The sequence below is a fragment of the Molothrus aeneus genome, chromosome 1 (assembly GCF_037042795.1).
Source record: "Molothrus aeneus isolate 106 chromosome 1, BPBGC_Maene_1.0, whole genome shotgun sequence".
Classification (NCBI taxonomy): domain Eukaryota; kingdom Metazoa; phylum Chordata; class Aves; order Passeriformes; family Icteridae; genus Molothrus; species Molothrus aeneus.
In genome coordinates, this window is record NC_089646.1 from 24914346 (window position 1) to 24937183 (window position 22838).

Below are 22838 nucleotides of genomic sequence, written 5' to 3' on the forward strand. Positions count from 1 at the left end.
GCCAAAACAAGTGCTGAATTCCAGAAGGTTGTGTTAGAGCTGCTGCAGAAAATAACACTTCTCTGAAAGCCTGTTCCTGTTACACATCCCAGGGTGATCTCTGCTTTTCTCAAACCAGCGTGACAATGCTGCTTCATGATTAGTTTATGAACCACTGCCACTATCAGGCATTTTTTTTCTGAAGAAGTATTCCTAACCAGCTTCTTTTCCTTCTCCATGGGCACAGCTGACTGTTCTTGCATTAGTGCATTATCCCTCTGCTGCTTATTTTAAAATTCATCCTTTTTTCCAAGACTGTTTCTCCAATTTCTCAAGACCTTTCTGTCCTTCAATGCACCTGCAGATCCTTTCACTTTCATGGGGAGCTACAAATTTAACTTAATAAGCACATTCCATCATCCAGTTATTAATGAGGAATAGGCAGGAATTATTATTAATTCTGCTATGATTATGGCTACCGACCAGCTCTTCCTAGCTTCTCCTAGGCCATGTTCCTCAGCTTGCTTGTGAGACAGTATCAAAAAACCTTACCAAGAAAGAATAACATCAGCTGCTCTGCCTTGGCTCTACTTCTTCCTTGTAGAAGGAAATGGAAGACTTGACATAGTTTGTTCTTGCCAAAGACCAGCTGCCTTCTGCTATTTTTCAGGCGCTGGTATTACTGTGTACACATGGGCCTTATAAAATTTCTCAACACAAAGCCAATAAAAAGCAAATAATCTGGGTATTCTTTTGAAACAAGTATTTTCCAACCTTAACCTTTCCTAATTTACAGTGTACAGGTAGAAAAGACTGGAGGCTATCCAATCAGTTTTGTGTATGAATGCCTTTCATTGTACTCAGTAAGTTTTTTCCATCCAGTGTTTAATATCTCCCTTTCAGCTTCCTCCTGGGTAATGTCTGAAGCAGCTCAACAAGATCTAAGTTTATTTTATATACCTTCACCATCATTGTTCAGATTTATCTGAAATATTCTCTTCCAATACTGTATTATTTCTTGATTTTCCTTACAGGAAATAAAAAAAACCAAAACAACCTTAAAAAGCTTCTCTGGGAATTATTCTCCTTTCATGGCGAATAGTCTAGTGCTTGGTTATCTTTTCTCTTGCATTTGACTGAGAAGAATGTTCCTATTTATTATTTAAGGAGTCAGCATTACTTTCATTCCTTTTTCTATTTCATTTTTAGCATAAAATATGTTTTAGACATTTTTCAGAAACAGCATAGTATTAATTGGTCAGTGTAGAATCAGAACCTGAGAAAACATGTATGTATGCACACACTTTTTAGAAAAGTGTAACTAGCAGCATTCTGAATTAATGAACTACACCTCTCATTACTTTTACTTTTTTAAGCCCTGGAGCTCTCTGGCAATTTATAGAATTCACTGCTAGTGAAAACAAATACAGTGGTTTCACTGGGGCTCAGCTCTAACCGAGTTTAGCCTACATATCAAAATCCTTTCACAATCTTAAGAGTGTCTGCTAGGTGGAAAAAATATCAGTCACAATGAAGTGGAATTGGCAACATTGTCTGACCAGACTGGCAAAACTCTTACCTGTACTTCTACAAACATCACTTTTATGCAATAATAAAATAACTCACCAGAGAGATTTTACACCAGTCAATATGGAATTGAGTACGAAATTTTTTATCACAGGTTATTACAGGCTCCATTTCTTGACTGCACCTCAGCTGATTTTGTGGGTTTTCCACTTCTCGTAAACACGAAGAGAAAGGAACATCTGCCCCAACCATCACGTACACACTGCAGAAAGAGATGAGTGACAGACCAGCAGGATGTCTCACAAATCCCCAAAGCACAATGATGTACTCTTCCAAATATTATTGCTGTACATAGTAACATTCAGCTATTATTTAAAGATTGAAATTACTTTTTAAAATCATTTTCCTTTATAGTACACTTTTATCTCTTTAAGCATACAAGTAACAGACTGAAATCAAAACAACTTTCCAACATATTCTGGTTTGCTTGTTAATGTAAATGTTTCAATACCATCAGTTGTGCCAACTTCTATGAAGTAAAAGAGCTCCAAATGTGGCTTCCTCATGTAAGTAAATCAGTACTATTTTTGAAAATTGTATTAAAATAGCATCATTTTGTTTTAAAGAAATGTTTAATCATACTCATCATTGACTCTTTTAGAGCTTCTTCCCATGCTTTCAAAATAAACTCACAATGACTAGTTATTGCTAAACCTAATACAGATATGAACATGCTAACCCCCAGCTGCTTCTGAAACATTCCATACTGTATCTATGCGTGGCCAAGAAAATTTGCTTCAGAATACTGAAAGCTGAAGGCAAACCTAATACTTGATTTAGCATCACCATACATAAAATAAGAGCTACTGCATCGATTGTATTATTCATTGTCATATTTAGGTATATGGAACACTGCTGTAAAATACAGTCTGCTGCACCAGGTTATAACATGCCAATGGATTCTGAAACAGAAATTAGGTCCCAGTTGCCACTTGTTACAGTAGGCATTATCTAACTAAATATTTGAAGTGTAGCCATTTGTATTAAGTGACTCTGCTATTACTCTGGCTAGTACAGAAGTCACTTTACTTCTTTAAATATGCTCGAAAACTTCAGAGACACAAAAGGGCTCTGAAAAAGCCAGTATTTTCTGCACACATCTTGTATTTTGAACCTTCGTCCCTTTCTTAGATACTATTTGACTCCAAAATATCAAAAATTATCTAAAAATAACTAGGCCTCTTCACTTTCACCAGGGAAAAGCACTGTCAGAATAATATTTGAAAAAACTGAATCCTTACTAGTTTCCTGTTAAATACTGTTCAGAACAGTATTTATGGTTACAAATCACAACTGGAACCAGCCCATTCCAGCAGTTTGCACTCAGCAACCTGAGCTCCCCAGACACCTTACGACTTTCAGAAGAAAGTCAACAGTGCTCTTGAATCACTAACTCACTTAGTGAGAACAGCTGAAAATTACACTATTACATGCAAACTGCTCTCAGAAATTGAAGTGTCTCTGCTCTATCATAACTTGCTCCAAAATTTTGAGTTTAATGAATTGGGAAAGGTTAAAAGCTTGAAAAGCATACCAAGTGACTTTTCAGAAGTAAAACTGGGATTTCAAAAAAAAACATATTTACTACCAACTCGTTTATAATTAATGGAATTTATTAGTATTCCTTGGATTATAACATCCATATATAGGAACTCTGCCCTGTTGTAGTGGTATCTAACACAATAAATACATAACTGGGGCTCAGAACATGAGTAAACTTTTCATATCTAATTCCAAAACATAAAAAGCAATTGCAAAGTATCTAGAAAACTTGAAAAAATGTTAGGCTTCTGAGTAACAAAAGAAAAAAAAAGTGAAGGAAAACCATCACACTGACACATGCTTACCCCTCTTTCATGTCATTAATGGGAAGTGGAACTCTCCCTCCCCTGTCAAGGGCTGAAGTAATGTTTATGGCATTCAAGCGTTCTGGCTGCCATACATTTTTCACTGCTCCAAGGAAGTCCCCCAGAACTTCACTTGCCAGCATTTCTTCTACATTCATATTCCTTATGAAGAATTCCGCTTGATATGGTAAAGGAAAATCTACTCGTGATGAAAAAGAGTGTTGCATTAAACAAAGGCTCTATAAATCCAAAAATAAATCTTCAAAATATCTGGAGTAATGATTATTGTAATACTACTTTAAGACTGATTCACCTTTCCAAAAATCTTGTGTTTGAATTAGCCAATTTTGAACCTACTGTGATTATGTTAAATTTTCAATAGAAAGTACCATTAGCTGCTACTTGAGCTGAAAAACTTTCGTTATTTATAAAACAACAGGGAAGAAGCAGACTAGAGGAAAAGAGTCTCAGATGCTAAAACATCATTAAACAGCTATAATTACATTCCTGCTAATTTGGGGGTCAAAACCAATCTGCAGCAACAATGGATTCCAGCTCATGACACTCCAGAGTGGAAATGTGATAAAGAGAACTAATTTTAAGGTCCAAATGTCCATATATGCCATAACCTGCTGTTTTCTGACTCTGCCTACACAAGTGTTCATTGCATAAGGTAGACATAGAACTAAGAAAACTAAACAACATGCAGAAAGAGAGTGAAATCTTTCATGTAAGGTCCCTTTGAAAAGACAAGGGAAATTTCGAATTTGAAGTTTAATGAAAAACAAAGATGCAAACATTTTACTGTGAGTGAAAAAAACCAGTCCTGAATGACAGAAATAATCTGGATTAAAAAATCAAAATGAATTAAATCAGGAAAAATTCTCTTACTTGTCTCCTGTGCCTCTGTTTAGTGTGAACACCACACAACTATTTTACGGTATTTATCTTCAAAAGCAGGAGCCCATAAGAGGGTTTTGCTGATTCAGTTAAAAATACAACCAGCTATATTCTGTACATACCTTCTGCTGACATTATATTAATGATCAAATTGTGTCTTGCTGTTTCGAAGGTACGCCTGTTATACGCAGTGATCTAGAGTGAAAAAGATTACAAAACAAGGCAAAAATGAAAAGTATATAAATGAAACATCAGTGAAAGTTAAAGTGATAACTTAGAAATACTTATCAGTTTTTAGGTACTTTGCCTCCTTATTTTGAATTATATGAATATGCATTCACTAATATAAAATTTGAAAGGTAAGATCAATTTATTTAATGCAGCACTACCTTCAAGTCAGGATATTGGAATTTTCTTGGCCAGTCTATAGCCAAATAAAATTAATGAATATGTGAAATAATATATATTGGTCCTGATAGAAGTGTTCTGCCATATATCTGTAATCTTTCTCTTCTGTTATCTTTAAGAACCACCATAAGGACAGATTGGTTTCTCCATTTCCCCACACAGCCTCCAATCCTCACCTCCATCAATACTGTAAGATCTAAATTCATCAATAGCTCCTACATGGAGATGTTTTTTGAAGGAAAAGGTGTTGTGATGGAATTCCCATATTTGGGACTGCTATTTAGTTTTAGCTCTGGTCCCAGTGAAGTCTCACTCCATGAATGGATTCAAAATAATGCTCCAATACAAGTAGTTTGAAAAAAAATCCTGCAATCTGTAAATGTAGGGGAAGTGAAAACTAGAAGGTAGATGCAACATTTGTGACTCTAATCTTTTGAAACATACACCTTCATGAATAAAATAAGCAAGGATACCAACCTAAAAGTTAAAATGTACCAATCTAAAAGTTAAAATGTTTAGGATACCTGAAATGCATGCAAGTGGTTACTTCTCAGTGGTGACTCTACTCCAAGGTTGCACTACGATTAAGTGATTATTCATAAGAAATACAGAACAAGGCGGGCTATCAGTATGATTATGTATTATCTTCTCTACCTTTTTTATCCCTGCAAGGTGATAAATCTTTCATGAAATAAACTGAAAAAAACTAATTTTCTTTCTAATTTTAGACTTCACTCATTTTAAGAGCAAAGGAGAGGCAGAAGAGTGACAATAGTAACAGAACTATGTTGCTTCTCAGCAAACAGAACCACAAACCACTGTGACACAGGCTAATAAATAAAAAAAAAGTAACAGATGTTGCACTTCTTTTAAAGGATTTGAATGAAAAGGGAAAATGCTGTGGAGTATCTACTGCAGGTTTGTTTAAGTGGAGAGGGAAAAGCCTACCCAACACAATCAGATCTCATTTAATGTTACAATTTCATTATAAAATTAACAGAAAATAAATATGAGATTTCTCTAGCCCTAATTCCACTAATTTTTCAAAGGGTTCCTTCAACACCAGTTGAACCAATAGTACCCAGAAAATCAACCCCCTGGTCATCCAAGCTCTGTACAGGAGCAGGGCAGTACCCACTGTGAGCCTGCACTCCAGCAGTGGGAGCTGCCAGCATAGCCCACACACCCCAGGCAGGCGTGGCAGAGGTTGCCTCTGTCCTGAATATTCATTCAGACACAAACTGTCCTTGCACAGCTTTCAAAGGAGCTTGAGCTCAGAATGTTACCTGCTCTACTGCAGTGCTGTGCATAATGCTAGGCTCTCCTCATCATGAGGTCTCCTCCAGTTAAGTGAGCTCCCCATGACATCCCCTCAGGAATTATAACATGATGGAAGTTCTATTCAGGCCAGGAATATGCAATCACTCTTCTCAGAGGGCACTAGGAAGAGGATCAAATGCCATCTGCCCTCCTCACACATCACAAAATTAATTCAAAAGCCACATCTAAGACTGAACTGCAAGGACTTAATTTGTATGCTAGGCAAGATTTACTTCAAATATAGCTTGAGGTCATGCTTAGAATGGAGGTCTTGATAAAGATCCTAGAATCTAAAAGCACATGCCATTTAAAAAAACATTTAAATTTCAAATAATAGTTTCCTCTAAATAAAACTAAGTAAAGCCTGCAAGAACTTCTGCATGTGATCAATTCTCAGATGGTATTAGTCCTACTGAAATCAAAACAGAATCATGGGTGCAAAATTAAACATGGGTGAAACTATCTGAAGTATAATTTAACATTCAGAGCTATCATTCTTGAGGAAGAAAAACTATATCAAATGCAATTTAGAAAAAAAAATACTCATCAAGCGTTTAAGACAAATATACTGCTAAAGCAGCAAAATTGCTGGAGCAAGTTATTGTGCAGATTTCTTAACACTGTGAACCATACAGTGCCTGATTCAGTCTGCTGTCTATGAAATACATGGTAGAAAATATTGTCCCCTTTCACTTTTGAATTGCTGCTCAATGAATAATTAGTGCTTTAAAATATTTGAATAGCTAACTCTCAAGTGTTAGAGAGTTAGCTATTCAAATAGCTAAATATTTGAATACAGTTTTGTCATTGTTATACTCATAAGAATGAAATTCATAAAAGTACTAAATAAAATAAAATAAATATCAATAAATATGAATAATGAGCAGGGGGACAATTGATGAATAATAGTTGAAAGAACCCCAAACCAATCAAACCAAAAACCCCAATCAAGCAAACAAAAACTAACAAGCAAAAAACCCCCACAACTGCTTATTGACTGAACACTTTCATCTAGTGGGGAAAAGTCAGACCCATATTTAGGCTGAATGTTACAAAGTTATGATTAAGTTATTTTTTAAGTACAGTTGCTTATAAAGTGTTGGTTTTGATCTGTATTTTGAATAAAACTTGAATATGAAATAGCAATTAACTCTTAAAAAACAAGGGGGAACTTGTAGACAGTACTGAACCTTACACTCTAAATCAAAATATGTATTTTTGAACTTCTGAAAGCAAATACCTCAATGATGGTTGGCTTGCCCACATTTTCCACAGTTGGTGAGCCATACAGCACTCCATCACTGTATGGCGTCCTTTGGATATAGCGCAGCCATCCAGGTCTGTCAGGGTAACCCATTAAATTGGTATTGAACGTTATAGGATCATTACTTATTTCACCTAGATAAGAGAAATTATATTAGAATATCTATAAGAAAAAGTTAAATGCTTTAATTTTTCAACTAGGAAGTCACATTCTGCTTTCACTTGTTTTCTGAACCTTTCTAAGAGGAAAAAAAAAAATAATTGCTAACCTTTACCATATCAGAAATAAGTGAACTATTACTTAGCACTTCTAGGTACTAACAAATTCATACCTGGAAAGCATAACTAACTGTAGACATAATGTGCAGGTACTTCCTAGAGTTTTGGCTAAATGAATGCTGATGTTCAGTAACTAGTGGGTCTGGTTTTTAGAGCACAGTTCCACCTCAAATTGAAGCATCTAACCTCCTTACAGACAAGAGGACAAAAGTTTCAGTCCTTTAATTTCCTCTCCCAACTTACTTTATTGATGTTTTCATGATGGATCCAGGTACTCAATGTACTGTAAAGAGTGGCTCCATAATCAATAATGCCTGAAAGCTTCTGTTAGCATTAGGATACGCATACAGGTCTTTGGCACCAGCAGCCTGGCAATCATTTTAATTTAGAGAACAAATTAATTAAAAAAAGGATCAGACATTCCTGTGAACTGGAGCCACTGATGGCTACTAAATACAGTGGTCCAGCTGTAAAAGCCCCTCAAGTCAAACCAGTACCTTGGTTCTTATTGATACTCTTATAAATGTCTGGATTTTACTTCAGCTTATTTTAGCTTTTGTAAATGAGATCAGGCCTGAATACTACCAAATCCTCACCACCAAGACAGTGTCCAGCTGAGGCACAGAACTCAAATCAAATCCATTCTGAGCCTGCACAGACACCTCTGCCCTGCACTCCAACTCACCTCTGAGAGGGCAACAGCATTATAGGACAGGTGATGAAAGGAGATACCAGCCAGGCTGGCCCAGAAAGCAGAAACTGAGCCCAGTCAAGAATGAACAGCTCTCATCTCCCCCAGAGAGGGACACAGAGACTGAGATGTGTTGCCCAAGGGTCACTAGTCTTTAGGTATACATTTCCACATCTGGTTGAGCAAAATGAACCAGAACAGACTAAACCAGTATTGGGTGTAACACAACTACCCTCACAATCCTCTCAGGACATCCCAGTAATCTAATCTATTGCAGTCAGAATCACAGAATTCAGAATTACAGAATATTCTGAGTTGGAAGGGACCCACAAGGATCATGGAGTCCAACTCTTAAGTGAATGGCACGTACAGCTTGAACCCACAACCTGGCATTACTAGCACCCTGCTCTAAACAAATTCCCAGCACCAAAAATGATTTGAGGAAAATTCTGAAAGCGACCTGTGACACATTCTGGTTTGCCCTTCCTTTATCAAAGTAGGCCATGACAATGATCCAGCTCAGCAGACAAAAATAAGAGTACCATGACAACACCTGACCTCACAGTGAATTTCTGACATAATCACAATTGTCTGTCGGAACAGCAATTTCAAAGGATCTGAAACCAGATTCCTATTGCCTTGGAATCACATGAATGTCAAGAGGCTGCAGCTGTAAGACAATCCATCATTAGTAAAATTTCCAAGCTCCTTCCACCTATGTGCCAAAACTGAGAGAAAACTGGAACAGAGGCAAACTTCACTCTGCCAGTCACCATGGCATAAATGAAGACTCAGGTATCCATGTCAGGAAAAACACCCAATTTACAAAGAGATGAAATCTTAAGAACATTTGGGTTTATTCAAGTTTACTCAAAATTTAACTAATGCTAACAGAAGCTTATTTTTCTTTAAAGTGAGTCGTAGTAACAGCACTCTCAAATCAACTCAAAAGTTTATTAGTGAAACAGGCTTTGATTATGTATGCATAGGTTTTTCCTATTTTCCTGTTATGGGAAAATAGTCATATTTACATAAACTGGATACATTTATTCCTTTTCACTGTTGATAAGCATGTGTGGCTGAATGCTCTCTCTCTTCCCACCCCTATCAGACTGCTTACACATATTCTAACCTGTGGCGATCAGCCTTTTAGCTTTAGTGTATGGCAAAACCATACTTAAAAATCACGGCTCCTTCTCTAAAACCAATCTGCTTATTAACATTAAACTGTTCCTAAACATAGGAAGAAGGCTGAAGTCAAAAGACTATTTTTAAAAATGAAAGAAAACAGTATTATGAAGTCTCATATTTGATTTAATCTTCTATTTTGTCTTACATTTACTATATGCCTTCAAATTTCTCCTTCATATAGGAGATATGTATAATAGATACATACTGTCTCAAACAGTAACCAGATAAATAGCATTTTTAACAGACATAAATTTCCACAATTTCATATTTAATGCAAAAGTGATGAAACATTTCTTAGTATCAGATATATATAATGGGTTACTACACCTTCCCAAATTAAGTACATTTTTTCACAATATACAATTATATGCATTTTTTCCCAAACAATCACAAACTAGAATATTTTAGAAGTGTAGGACTACACATTTTATTTCATTTGAAGATATTTCAATAGAAACTAAAACCTGTCTTGTTTATCTTATATGTTGAACCACAAGGTTGGCTAAATAAGACTTCAACTTTTTATAACAATATTTTTTCTGTATCTGCATATAATATGGAAGATCTTAGCGTCTCATACCAGGCTTTGGGTAAGGAGGAAATTCCCCTTTAAAGTACTCTCTCTCCAAAACATGAACAAACAGAACTCCAGCAGAAGGGTATACATTCCGATCAGAGTGCACCTTAGACAGAATTGTGTACACTGAAAAGCAGAAGGAGAGATAAGAGACAGAAAAAAGGCAAAAATGAGACATGCTCTAGGTAACTTCATGCATTTCAACAGCAATGCAGGCATCTGGGAGAAGGACAGCAACAAATATTAGCCACCTGTTAATAAGATTTTTAAAAGGTTACATAGATTTAAGGGTAGAACACAGAGCAAACCCTCTCTTTGCCCAACAGGATCCTTTCCAAGACTGCAAGAAACAAAACTGCCTATGTCAAGATTTCAAAATTTGTATAAACTCTTTATTTTTATAGTAATTTAAAAAATGAGGAAGGCTATTGTAATTTTATAGTTGGTTTATTTTTAATATTACATTAATAAAAGTACATTAAATGAATTACACAATCATGTTTTCCTGATATTTTACATAGAGAAAGCAACAGAGGAACACACAGGAACCTTACCAATCGCCAGTCGTCATTCCCCAATGAACAGAAATGGCAGATTTTTCACTTCTTGTGCAGAAAAGGACATAGCAATTCACTTCAACTGATTTCTATGACTTCTTATGGCAAGAAAGTACTTTCTCAGACCACCAGGGTAAAATACAACTCAAACTTTTGGTTAGAGAGCTCTTTACTGAAGATGTTGGGCTTGTATTGAAGGATAAAATGAAAGGACAAGGTGATTTATAGGCCAGTCAGGTGAAACTGATTCCAAACAAAAAAGTGAAGCCATGTTTTACAGGACTGAGGATCAAAAACTTAAAGAAAATTTAGAACAATCAGCATATGTAAAAGCAATAAGGTGGTTTTTATTTAGTACAAAATTTGCTGACAAGGGCATACCTTTTTAGGTATAACACAGTTGATGCAGAACTACATACGCATTTTAATGAATTAGAAGAATGAAGAAATCATTACAATAAATTAGGTGGATAAGAAGCCACTTTATCAACAAGTTTCAAAATTTAAGTATAAACAGAGAATACTGATTTAATAGGCGTTTCTCAAGGTGTCTTAATAAGATTGATTGTAGCTCGTATTACTAATTTTATTACTACTGAATTTTAATTTAATGCCCTAAAAGAATTGATCACTGCTAATAGATTTTGTCAGTGAGATGAAGATTACAAAAGTAGTAGATAAAGATGGTAAGCCACAGACAACCACACACAGCTACCAGCCTTGTTTCTTCCTTGCCAAGCTGGAAGAAACTTCATGAGGAATCACATCTCCAAAAGCAAATTATATGCCATACAGCCTGGAGGTGCTGTCACTGGCAAGACAGACTCCAAAAGACACTTCAGAGACATTGTAACAAACTGACAGGAACAAACTTGTAGCCCCCAGAGGTGCTAATTTCAACCTTGGATCAATAAGCATTTGAAATGTGGATAAAGCTCATGTAATTCTTCAATGCTGGTGTCATTTTTTAATCCTGGTATAATTTCTCCAGCCTTATAATTATACCAACTTTCTTACTTGAGATCTGCTTAAAAAAGCGCCATTAATTAGGCATTAATCACAGGCATTCCAGCCCTTGCACCACGTACTCTGAGTGGAATCTCTCTCACCTAATTTTAGATGCCTACAGAAACAACATCCACCACTAAGTTAGTTAGGCTCCTTTTATAGTCAGTGGAGAAGAAACAGATGCTTCTAGGGGTTGATTTATTTGATTTCTCCTGTAAAGTGAGATGAATCATGTCCTAGATTCCACACTACACCGACTAGTTCTCCATGGACTGCAGAGGGATCTTTGAGGAGATGCAGACATCTGTAATGTAGACCTCCACATTTACATACTCCCCCCTCTTCAAGCTTAATGTTGCAGAATGTATAACTCTGGATATACTACTGATCACATTCCACAGCATCTGCTTTTCTGAAAACCACTTTTAACACAATACTGAACAGAGCTAATAATAAACCTTTAAATAAAGCTAAAACTTTCTAATAATTTTATCTTAGTGAAAAAATTAAAATAATCCTGAAATTTGAATTGTTACAATTCTGTGTGGTTAATAAAACAGTGTCATTTTCATCATGTAGACTTACATACAGTAAGATCATTGATTTACCTACTTAAAATTAGTAAATTATTATCCAAAAAAATTCTGCACTCAATTCTGTGAATGAGCCATAAACAGCACAAGGAAGTTAACTAATTTCCTTTAAAATATTTCCAAGAAAAGCTGAAAAAGTAACATTAATAGAACAGAAGAGCTGACAAAAATATGGTGGCTTGCTGAAGGTGCATCAAATACCTAGAAAAGATCATTTTTCCATTTCTGATGCTTTTCCTCTACAATGAAAATCCATTTCTTTTTTACTGTTCTTCCTGTTTGAAATGTGCATTTCTTTCTCAGTAAGCAATTCTTTCAGGAAAAAACAAGCATAATAGAATCAGCAGTTACTGAAAAAAAACATATAACACTTATTTTGTCTGCTATAAGAAACCTATTACCACCACTAAATGCCTGCCCATTCCTAGCAATGAGACATTCCCTGCTGCTGAAATAAGTATACCAGCAAGTATTTGATGCAGCTATAAAACACTGATCTTGGTGGAAGTCTAGAAACATCTCTCAGAAGAAAAAAATCTAGAAACTTGTTCTATCTTGTAATGACAAACACAACATAATGACACAAGTATGGTGATCAAAAACTCAGAAGTTCTTGCCCTCATTGTCAGAGATGCCCTCCTTGTTTTCCCCACAAGAAGTTTCTTCAAAACCTTCAAAAAGAAGGAAAATGATGAGCCTTCAGTCTGCTACAGCTATCACTAGCTTTACAACAATGAAACAAGTGAAAGGCTACTTTCTTCACGAGCTTTTAAAACCCATCATTATTTTCAGGAGATAGACTGGAGATGAATGTGTAATCATCATCTTGGGTGATCTAGGGACAAAACTGAATATACTTAACAAATAGATACTAATCTAATACAGCAGACTGCCAGATGTGAATTGTCTGGGCAAATTCCCTGTGGTAGATAAAAGTCTCAGGGACTGTGAAAAGCTTCTGTAAAACTAATCATGGGAAATTAAAAATCTTCATTAGGATCACATCAGATCCCTGCTAGAATTGGCTACCATGACAGCACTGCTTTCCTCTTTCTTGTTTCTAGATCGCTTGGAGGACTTTCTGTAGATCCCTAGATCTCCTTAGAGGTCTAAAACACAGGAACAGCCAGCAATCCAGACAGGACTTTATCAGCCTGCAGCCCAGGGCCTGTTACCAGAAGCAGAAAACCTCCATCTCCAGAAATTTCAGCAGTTTCACCATGTTGGTTGCAGCCTGTATGTTGATGATCCTTAGGAAATAATTCGCCTGGAAGTTTTTTGTGTTTTTTTCCTAGAAATTTCAATTGGTTCTCTCCCCACTGGTATTTAGCAGATGAAGAACAATCCCAGAAATAACTTGATCTGGAGGCCAATCCAGATTGCCTGCCTAGATGAGCAATCAGTGCAAAGCTTCTTCTCAGCCAGTGTGCACAAGCTACAGTATTTGATGTGTACTTGCATAAAGGACATAAAATAGTCTTTTTACATCTTTCTACATTCATGTGTGAGAAGACTTTCTAAATTGTTACAGAGAAGTTATTGTATTAAGCAAACTGCAGAGGTATCTTCAAGCAACCAGCCATGATAAGAAAATGTGCAGTATTAGGTATAAACACAGCCATTATTTCAAGCAAAGCTACAGGAACACGAAAAGTCAGGGAAGACTAACAAGAACACACAGGTCTGTCAATATTTGAAGATTGAAGAAATGTAAAGCTTTCCAAATAACTTACCTTAAAATAGTACCCTACTCCTAAAACAAGGACATGACTGGAAAAGCAAGAGTAATATTAAAAGCAGGTTTGCTTGAACCAACAGGGTATTTAAATATACAACCTAAACTCACCATTCTTCTGAACAGCCTTTATTCTGCTGATAACATAACTGTGGGCTCGCTTAGTCGTCCAGTTAACAGTTCCATTATTGCCATCAGCAGAGCTTAGCAAAATAGCTTTTCACAATAAAACAAATGCAAAAAAAAAAAATTAGTCAGATCAACAGACTGCCACAAACAATTTGATCAGATGGGATCAGACACCTTCTACACCATGTTTTGGTTTTAGTCAAAGCTTAGGAACCACAGGTCAAAAAAGAGGTGTTTGGTTTGAGTATATAAATATGTAATAATCTTTCTGACCATAATCTTTTTGACACCCATTTTTCCAAATAAGCTAAGTCTACACTAAATACTTAAACCTCTGCAGACACTTCTGCTGACATAATTGTACTGATAACAAAGATGAAGAAGAGCATTGTCTAATAAATCTATTCACACAGACAAAACCTCACATACAGACAAAAATATATAAAGTAGCTTTCACTGGAGTGGTATATTTTGGTCAAAGTAGGAAAATTAAAGTAAGCAAGCTTTGCTTTTATAATGATGCTTATATAAAGACACATGGGGCTGATTGCCTTGCAGGCATAACCAATAATCAATTTTGAAAAGAGAACCCATTAAAAATGGCTGCCTACATCCCACACAACTAGAACACAGCCTGAAATCAGCCAGATACATGAAGCTGAAGGTGGAAGTTTTAAATGCAGTGAGGAGCAAATGATTACTGGAGACAGAAAGCAGCTGTAGAGCTGACAGAAAGATTCCATCTCACCAGCAGCAGAGGTGCCTGAGAAAGCTCCCTCCTCACTTCCCACTTTTTGTTCCTGCTCTTCTGGGATGAATAATAGGTATACCAGCTGTACAGTTACATGCCAGCTGAAAGTGCAGAGGGAAGGAACTGCAGTCAGATGCTAGGAAAGTGGCCACAATGAGTAGGTATTTTTGTTTTGAAATACTTTGGGAGTAAGAACTCATGGCAAACCCTGGATTAAAGATGTTTATGGACTAGTATCTTAATATACTTGTAAAAAAACAATACCAGAAACATCAAGGAGCAGTACCTGTGTACAGATACACCAGTCTGCAGGAAGAAATGAACACTTATTGGAAAACATGCACAGTACATGAAAGAAGCCTAAACATCTGTGGAAACTTCTGACCTGCTACACCAGGCAGCTACAGGCAGGTATTAAATTAGTGATAAGACATTCTTCAAACAGAATTCAGGAGGCCAAACAGATCTGGCTTAAGCAGTAATAAAGATACACTACACTCAATCTACACATGTAAGACAGATATCTATTACTGATAATTCACACAAAACATCTAAAATTGAATTGAGGATGGAGTGTAATTAAAAATTGAATTTTAATGCACTTTTAATTTTACTTATTTATTAAATTTAATAATTTGATTAATGCAATAATTGCCATACCAACACAATAACATTTCGAACAACTTTTGCCCTGCTGAACTGATCTGCATATATTGCAAGTCAATATAATAACACCCTAGGGACTATGAAATTTAGTACTGCATAGGACTTTGCATAAATTTTAGTAATTCTTGAAAAACTCAAGAAATTGCTAAAAAGATCAAATAAAGTTGCTCCATTATTCCAACAGGATGAGCTGGGCAATCAGAGGCTTGTCAGCTACAAACCAGCACCAGTACCAGACAATACAATTAATACAAGATTAGATAACTGAATTATTAAATGGAGAATAGTATTAGAGTTGTCAAAATTATTATACTCATCACAGTCCTTATTTAATCCTCATTAAGGATTTCATGTATCTTTTTTGACACTTTTGGTGAGCCCACAAGTTTTTCCTGATAAAGACAGCACTAATAACATTACCCTTAGCTATACAGCTTGTCAGTTAACACTTCAATTGAAAAGTAAATACTAAATCATTTTAGCACATTTAAATGCAATTTAAAAAATAGAAAAAAGAAAGACAAGTTCCACAATGTGTTTTTCAATATAAATGGTCAGTAAGTGTCTTTCATTTGGGTTCCAAGTTGTGCTAGGTTTGGCTGTGTGGATTGAAGAAGTCACCTTTCTACCTCTCCATGCTATGCTGCATTTCACAGGGGAACTGAAAAAGCAACCAATATGCCTGTTTTCAGATCCTAGAGTTTATAGTGTGATGTTTTCATATATATCACCACTGAATTGATTTCAAATGACAGATGTGAAAAGCTAGAGAATAGGGCTGCTAAAAAGTTAATCTGTTATATGAGTTTTCTGGCAGGTCTCACAAAGTTTTGGCATTAGCCTTATGTAACTGGGGTGGAAGAAAGAGAGGCAGGAGAGAGATGGAGATGGGGAGACAAAGAATTACTTGTATGTATCAAATATACTGATAGAATTTGCAGGTAAAAACAAAGGCCAGGAGACTGACAAATAATAGAGATGACAGAACAGTCTGCATTGTCTGTGAAAAGGTGATCAGTGATGTGCAGTTCAATAGACTAGAATGTAACTGCACAGTAGGAACAAAGGCATCAGCATGCCAAACACATACTGTGAGCACACAATTCAGGGATGCTCAGCTTGGGTAACAACCTAGAGATGTAAGTCAGGTTGAACAGAGCTTTCACCAGAACACTGGCAGAACAGCTGACATGTAAACAGCAACATCAAGGAGGAACAGGCAGACTTTATTTTTGTACTTGACACAGATATGATCACTGTTCAAATGCTCTGTCTAGCAGAGCCTTCAAGAAGCAACTGACAACACCAGGAAGGCTCTGGGAAGATCTGAATACGATTAAAAGATGACAAAAGAGACCTTATACTACAGAATGCAAGGATTCAAACTATGCATTTTATCAAAGAGACAGTTTAGAATTAATTTAATCAGCCTTGTACTCCCGATGAAAAGAATGTTAATAGTGTCAGGCTCTTCAGTCTGTTACACATGTTGCCACAGCTGCTGGAGAAGCCACCACTGCCTTCAACAGCAGGAGTATTTCATAGCCCTGTGCCTGGGACTTGAATATGCCCAGGTGAAGCATATCACAGCTGTTTCTTCTTTCTCCAATTATGTTTTCTTTAAATTATACCTTAATTATAATTGTGTTGGTTATAAATAAAAATCACTTTTTTATTAATTTATGCTCTTTTTTTCCCCTTTTAAAGTATATTTGCATAATATTTAACAACCGAATATTTAACAGAGTGGATACCCACAACAATTTCTGACCACACAACAATCAGAAAAGGACATGAGTATGGTGGACCAATTTCACCTTCCCCATTCCTTTACTGCACTCTGACCTCCAAGCAGTATCCTGCACCTCTACCTATCCTCTTATTCCTTCTTTGAAGTAGGATCTCAAGCCCATCTCTCCTACTATTAAAGCAGCACACAGCTCAAACTATCAAACCCGGCCTCTTCCCCTCTCTCCTACACCTCCACCTTGCCCTGGGACCTGACATAAACACATGCTTGCTGCTTTGATGCCACAGACCAGGGCCTCTGGCCATGCTTACACTGCCCCTTACTCTCTTACAGCACAACCCCACTGCAAAAAGCTACCCTTGCACTCCTCTACTGCATATCCCATGTGGCTCAGTCCTCCTTTCTCTGAATTCTGAGCTGGAAGTGCAGATTCATACACAGCACATTTTTCTGAAGGACTGCTGAGAACCACACAGCAGAACAATTAGAAAATGACACCATAAGTTGAAGTGAAACATCTGTGAAGAGAGAACCACCTGCAAGGTGCATAGCCCACAGCTGAAATCAGAGGTTGTAGCCAGGCAGTTACTGAGGATCCACTGGTGTCTGCACTGGATACTTGCCCAGCTGGTCACATCATCCACTAAAGGAGGCAGAAGTTGCAGCACCCACCTACTCTCCCTTCTCTTCCAACTTCCACACACTGTCCTCTTGCCTACTAGCTAGTACGTGGCAGAAATTTACTATTAATTAGAAGGGATTCTCTCAGTGGAAATTCACATTGAAACTGGATATGTTCTAACCCTTTTCAACAACAGCTACTACGTAAGAAACAGGAATTAATTTGTATTAGTTCTCCATTGCAGATTGCTCAGGTCCCTCTACATTCAAGCTGTTTAAAAGTCCAAATCAACCCCAGGAATGTTTCTTGGCTCTATTCTTATTAATCTTTGTTCAGTAGGTTTTCCATCTGTTTCTGTGCTATCCACTGATTACTGTAACATCTGAACATTTCTCCTAAATCATTTAAGTAATGTAACCAAATAAAGCATTTATCAGTCCCACTGTTAAACTTCAGCATTAGCATTCATGGGAATGCTACAAATTAACTACTTGGAGAACAAAACCCTCATGATTTATTAACGGTAGTATCTACCTACCACCATTCTCCCTCCTACTGCAGGCCTAACAAGAGAAAACTTTCCACGAAGGTGAGGAAAACATTGTCAGTTCCTGTGGTTCCAGCCCAAGTGTAACCAAGGCGGTATGACCAGGCCACCCTGGTGGCCTGCTATTCCAGGATGTCTCACACATTTCTATCATCTTTTGATATGAACTATCAGGGTATCCCTGCAATTGCATTCCAAATTTCAGAGGTGGCAATTGCTCTGAAAGACTAAGGAATTCAGAAAAGTCATTGGTTTCAATACACTAAGATTTCTGTTTGCTCAGTAGGTTGTTCTTTCTAACTTCTCATTTTCATAGTTTGGACTGTCACTAAAATAACCTACATTTAAAAGACATTTTGGCTGTTTGTGTTGCAATTGTAACAACATTTAGATACAGGTTCAAATTCCTATGGAAGTAATCAAAACCAGCAACTCTCTTCTTTCATCTAGAAGTCTGCCAAGGGAGATACTCTACACTCAGTGACTACTGTAAATTTATCACCCTCTATCCAGGAAGAATTCAAAAGCTCTTCAGATACTGAAAAAAAAAATGATACTCTTGTCTAAGCTTTAAATAACTTTTTTCTTTGATTGGAAATAATGTTTCTTCTAAAGAAAGGGTTTTACTTCAGTGACTGCAATTCCTGAAGTACTTTAATGAACTTCCAACCAAATCTAAAAACATTAAGGAGCAAAAATAAGCCTCTTTACACACTGAACAGTTACATATTCTGCCATAAAGCTGACTTCTTATTGTCTGGCTTTAGGACCTCCAAGATGTCTCCATGTACTGCCTATAAATAATATGTTTCTGTAATGAAAAGCATATTAATGGAACAGCTACCTTTCCCCTCCTGTAATTACTTATTCAAGTAAGTACCTATTGACAGTAGATTGTATTGACCTGGCTCAGATTAGTAGTACAGGCAGCATCTTCACAGGCAGGCAGGCAGGCAGGCAGACATCCAGAGACTCTCTGAAGGAAACCTGCTTCTCTGCCCTTATGCTTGCACCCACAGCAGGAACAAGGGCAGGTGTGCTGTGGTGTTAGCTTGAAAACACCAGACCATCTGTGAAATGTTCCGCCTCCTTGCACAGGGCGCGGCTCAGCAGAGGAGTGCTGCCAACAGCACTTCTGCTGTCAACAGCAGGGCAAGGGCAGGGATCTGGTTCAGCCTCCTGTATCCCGCCCCAGGCAGTGATTTCACAGCTGTTCTAAATGGGCATGTCTGCAGCCCTGCTCAAAAGGGGCATTCCCGGCACATTCTTCATCACCCGGCACACACCAGTGGAAACAATCCCAAACCAGTCCTGGGCAGCCCTTACACTTCAGTGAACTATTTTTGTGGGTTGACTAGTTTTGAGCAAGGTGACCCAATCCACAGTATCACTGTACTAGTTTATTTGTCACCAGGGAAAGCAGCAAATAATCCCTAGCTGTGCAAGGGATGGAGAATGCTTTCTGGCAGCAGTGCAGCCTTATGACAAATTAATGTGACCACATAACCACAGCTTGCAAAGTGAGAACTAATGAGCTTCTTCCGTACTTTGACCCTTTTATAGGAAAAGAAGAATGCAATTCCATTTCTCTACAACAAATGAAACAGGGGTTCCAGGGACAACATGGGCACTGACAACTAATTCTAAGTGCAGAAATACAGGGCAAAACCACTGGCCACAGTCACTCAAAAGAAGTGTTGATACCCACTCTCTCTGCAGATACACAATATGGGGGCAACTCATTGCTCTGCCAAACTAATATGACAGAGAGCTCTACTAGTGTAACTGAGCAAACTTCTAGGAAGTCTGTTACTACAAAGCTAGAATCAAAGAACACCTAACTAGTTTCTAGTAGAAATGCTTAATCCTATATATCACTTCTCACAATGAAGTCCCATGTTTTCCTAGCAGTGGAGCATCATCAGCTTGCATTTGGGAGTCAATACCTTCAATTTTAGTACTATACCAGACCCCTAGGAGCAACTGAAATCACTCTTACAACCTTTAAATTCGTAATTCTTGTGAAATTCCCAGATGATGAAATAATGTTTTGCCTCAAGGAGGATAGGGAGAAGTGAGAGGCAGACAACCCTTCTGACTTCTGACAGCAGTTATCCTCCTCCAGAAAGCCTTTTGTCATGCATTTTTAAGAAATGCAAAAATCATAAGTCAACTTTCTTTGGTAGATCAAGCACTACAACACAAATGGGAAAAACTAATCCATATTAGTTGAGGAAAACTGAAAGAAATCTATTTACAAGTCCTGTGCTACTTCTCACATGCCATTTTGTCTGTCAGATATCTCTTGCCTTGTTAAGTAATGCTGCAGTACTGTAAAGTTTACAGGATTCAAAAGAATGGATTTTCATGCTGGGCAATGCATCTTGGAGCAGCAGACGAGGCTGGAACTTCTTTACTTAAGGAGAATGGAGGGGAGCTCAGGTGAGCTCCTGGGACAGCTTCGTTCAGATCAGGAGTATACTACAAATCTCCACAAATTTTATCTAGATATCTCTTAAAAGAATGTAACTGAACTAAAAGAAACATGAACTAAAGTTCATGCCTCCTTTTTTACATCAGTTTCAGACCACATATTCTTCTGGTTTAACTAATGGCATCTCATTGAACCAACCTTAGAAAGGTCTAAGTGGAAAAGTTATCACCATGAAAAAACCTTAAGACCTCTTCCCTTACCATGTAGCCTGGGAAGGACTTGTGGATTAAGCTCACAACTCAGTTTCTTGTAGGTCATTTAGTTGACCTTTGTAAAATACATTATTTCAGTTGATACTGAAACCTTATTCTCAATTGTCCTAGTTCTTCCTTGGTTGCTATCCCACAATCAGTCATGGAGGGGAAGGCGGAAGAGGTAGGAAAAATTTCCTCATAAGGGAAAAGCAGTCTTGTCTTGCATCTAACAAATGAAGTTTTATCCTCACATTGAACAACTTTACACTTAAGTTCTCACCACATCTTTAATATATCCAGTGCCTCATGTCAATTCTGTGGCTAATAACCTATGACAAGTATAGTCGTAAGTAAAAGAAGTACTAGGAGATTCAAGAGGATTCAGAGCAGACTGCTTGCCGATAACACATCACTGACCTCTCTGAACTCAAAATAACTCAAAATAACAGATTTCTTGCTGTTATCTTACTCTTGGTGTAACAAGTTTCACAAAGGCAGTCCTGTGGCTGGGCTGCTATTAAGTATTGGCTGTTTGGTGTATTTCACTGTGAAGAACCTGCAGGGGAAAAACCTGCATGAAAGCTATTATTTAGCTTTTAGGGACCAGGATCAAGACTTTTTCTGAATTTCTAATTCTGGCTTGGCTGGACTAAGTGGTCAAGATGGGAAATAACGGAGAAGAAGGGCAAACAAAAGACACCCCCGTACACACAACAGCCCGTCTCTCGCGTCAGGCACCAGGTCGAGGGACCGGAGGAGCGCAGCGGGCCCGGCCCAGTCCCCGAGAACGGAGGCTCCCGCGCCATCCAGCGGCTCTGAGCCAGGCCTGGCTCCCGCGCCCTCCGGCACTCCCGCTCCGGCCTCACTCACCGCCCCCGGGCTCCCTCAGCCCGGGCCCCTACCGCGCCCGCCGTGCCGGGAGGGGCTGTGGCGGTCCCGGGGCGGGGGCGCGCAGGCCGCCATCCCCGCGCCGCCTGTGGAGCGTCCCCCGGGAGCCGCCGGAGCCGCGGCACGGGGAGATGCTGGGACAGCCCGGCCCCCGCACTGACAGGGGGCACGGAGCAGCAGGAGTGGGGCGCGCAGCCAGCCGCAGCCGGAGGGCGAGGCGGGGAGGCGGTTCCGCCGGGAGGGGACGCGAAGCCCAAGCAGAGGCAGAGCCGCGGCGCAGGCCGGCCGCTGCCGGCGGGGCCCGCCACCGCTCGCCACGGGGAGACGCGCCGTGACCGACCTGTCAGCAGGAGCGTGGTGAGGGCGCTGTGCGGCCACGGTCCCGCCGCGCAGCACCGCATCGCTCCCCGCTCCTCCGCCTGCTGCTGCCGACACCACCGCCGCCGCATCCTCTACGCCGCCAAGTACCGCTACTCCTGCCGCCGCTGCCGCCGCCTCGCCCCGCGGCGGCCGCAGCATCCTCCCCTTCCCGCCCCGCTCCTCCCCGCCCCGCCCCGGCCGCCGTCTCCAGGCAGCGCGGCCGGGAAATGCCGGGCATGCCGGGAGGAGCCGCTCGCCGCCATGGCGGGGTGGGCACGGGGAGCGGAGCTGCTCGGTGCTGGCTCCGCAGGGAGCTGGCTCCGCGGGACAAGGCTCCCCTCAGGGCGGGGGCAGAGCGGCTGTGGCCCCGGCGGAGGCTGGGGCTGCCCCGCCTGCCCCGCGGTGCAGATGTGGCGGGACGAAGCCGTGGTGCCCCGGGTGGAGGGGCGAGGCGTAGGCTGAGGTGTCCTGCCCAGCCCAGCCTTGTCCCGCGCCCTCCCTT

General features: G+C 39.1%; 1 protein-coding gene across 1 annotated transcript in view; it reads right to left on the reverse strand.

Annotated features, from left to right (window-relative positions):
- Window positions 1–22495, reverse strand: part of SGCE (sarcoglycan epsilon) — a 32956-nt gene extending 10461 nt beyond the window's left edge. Inside the window, 8 exon segments of the mRNA XM_066553468.1 lie at window positions 1606–1768; window positions 3414–3612; window positions 4436–4508; window positions 7282–7439; window positions 10046–10168; window positions 14047–14151; window positions 22317–22428; window positions 22430–22495. Coding sequence (XP_066409565.1) covers window positions 1606–1768; window positions 3414–3612; window positions 4436–4508; window positions 7282–7439; window positions 10046–10168; window positions 14047–14151; window positions 22317–22428; window positions 22430–22495 — 999 coding nt within the window.
- Window positions 22496–22838: the final 343 nt, after the last annotated feature.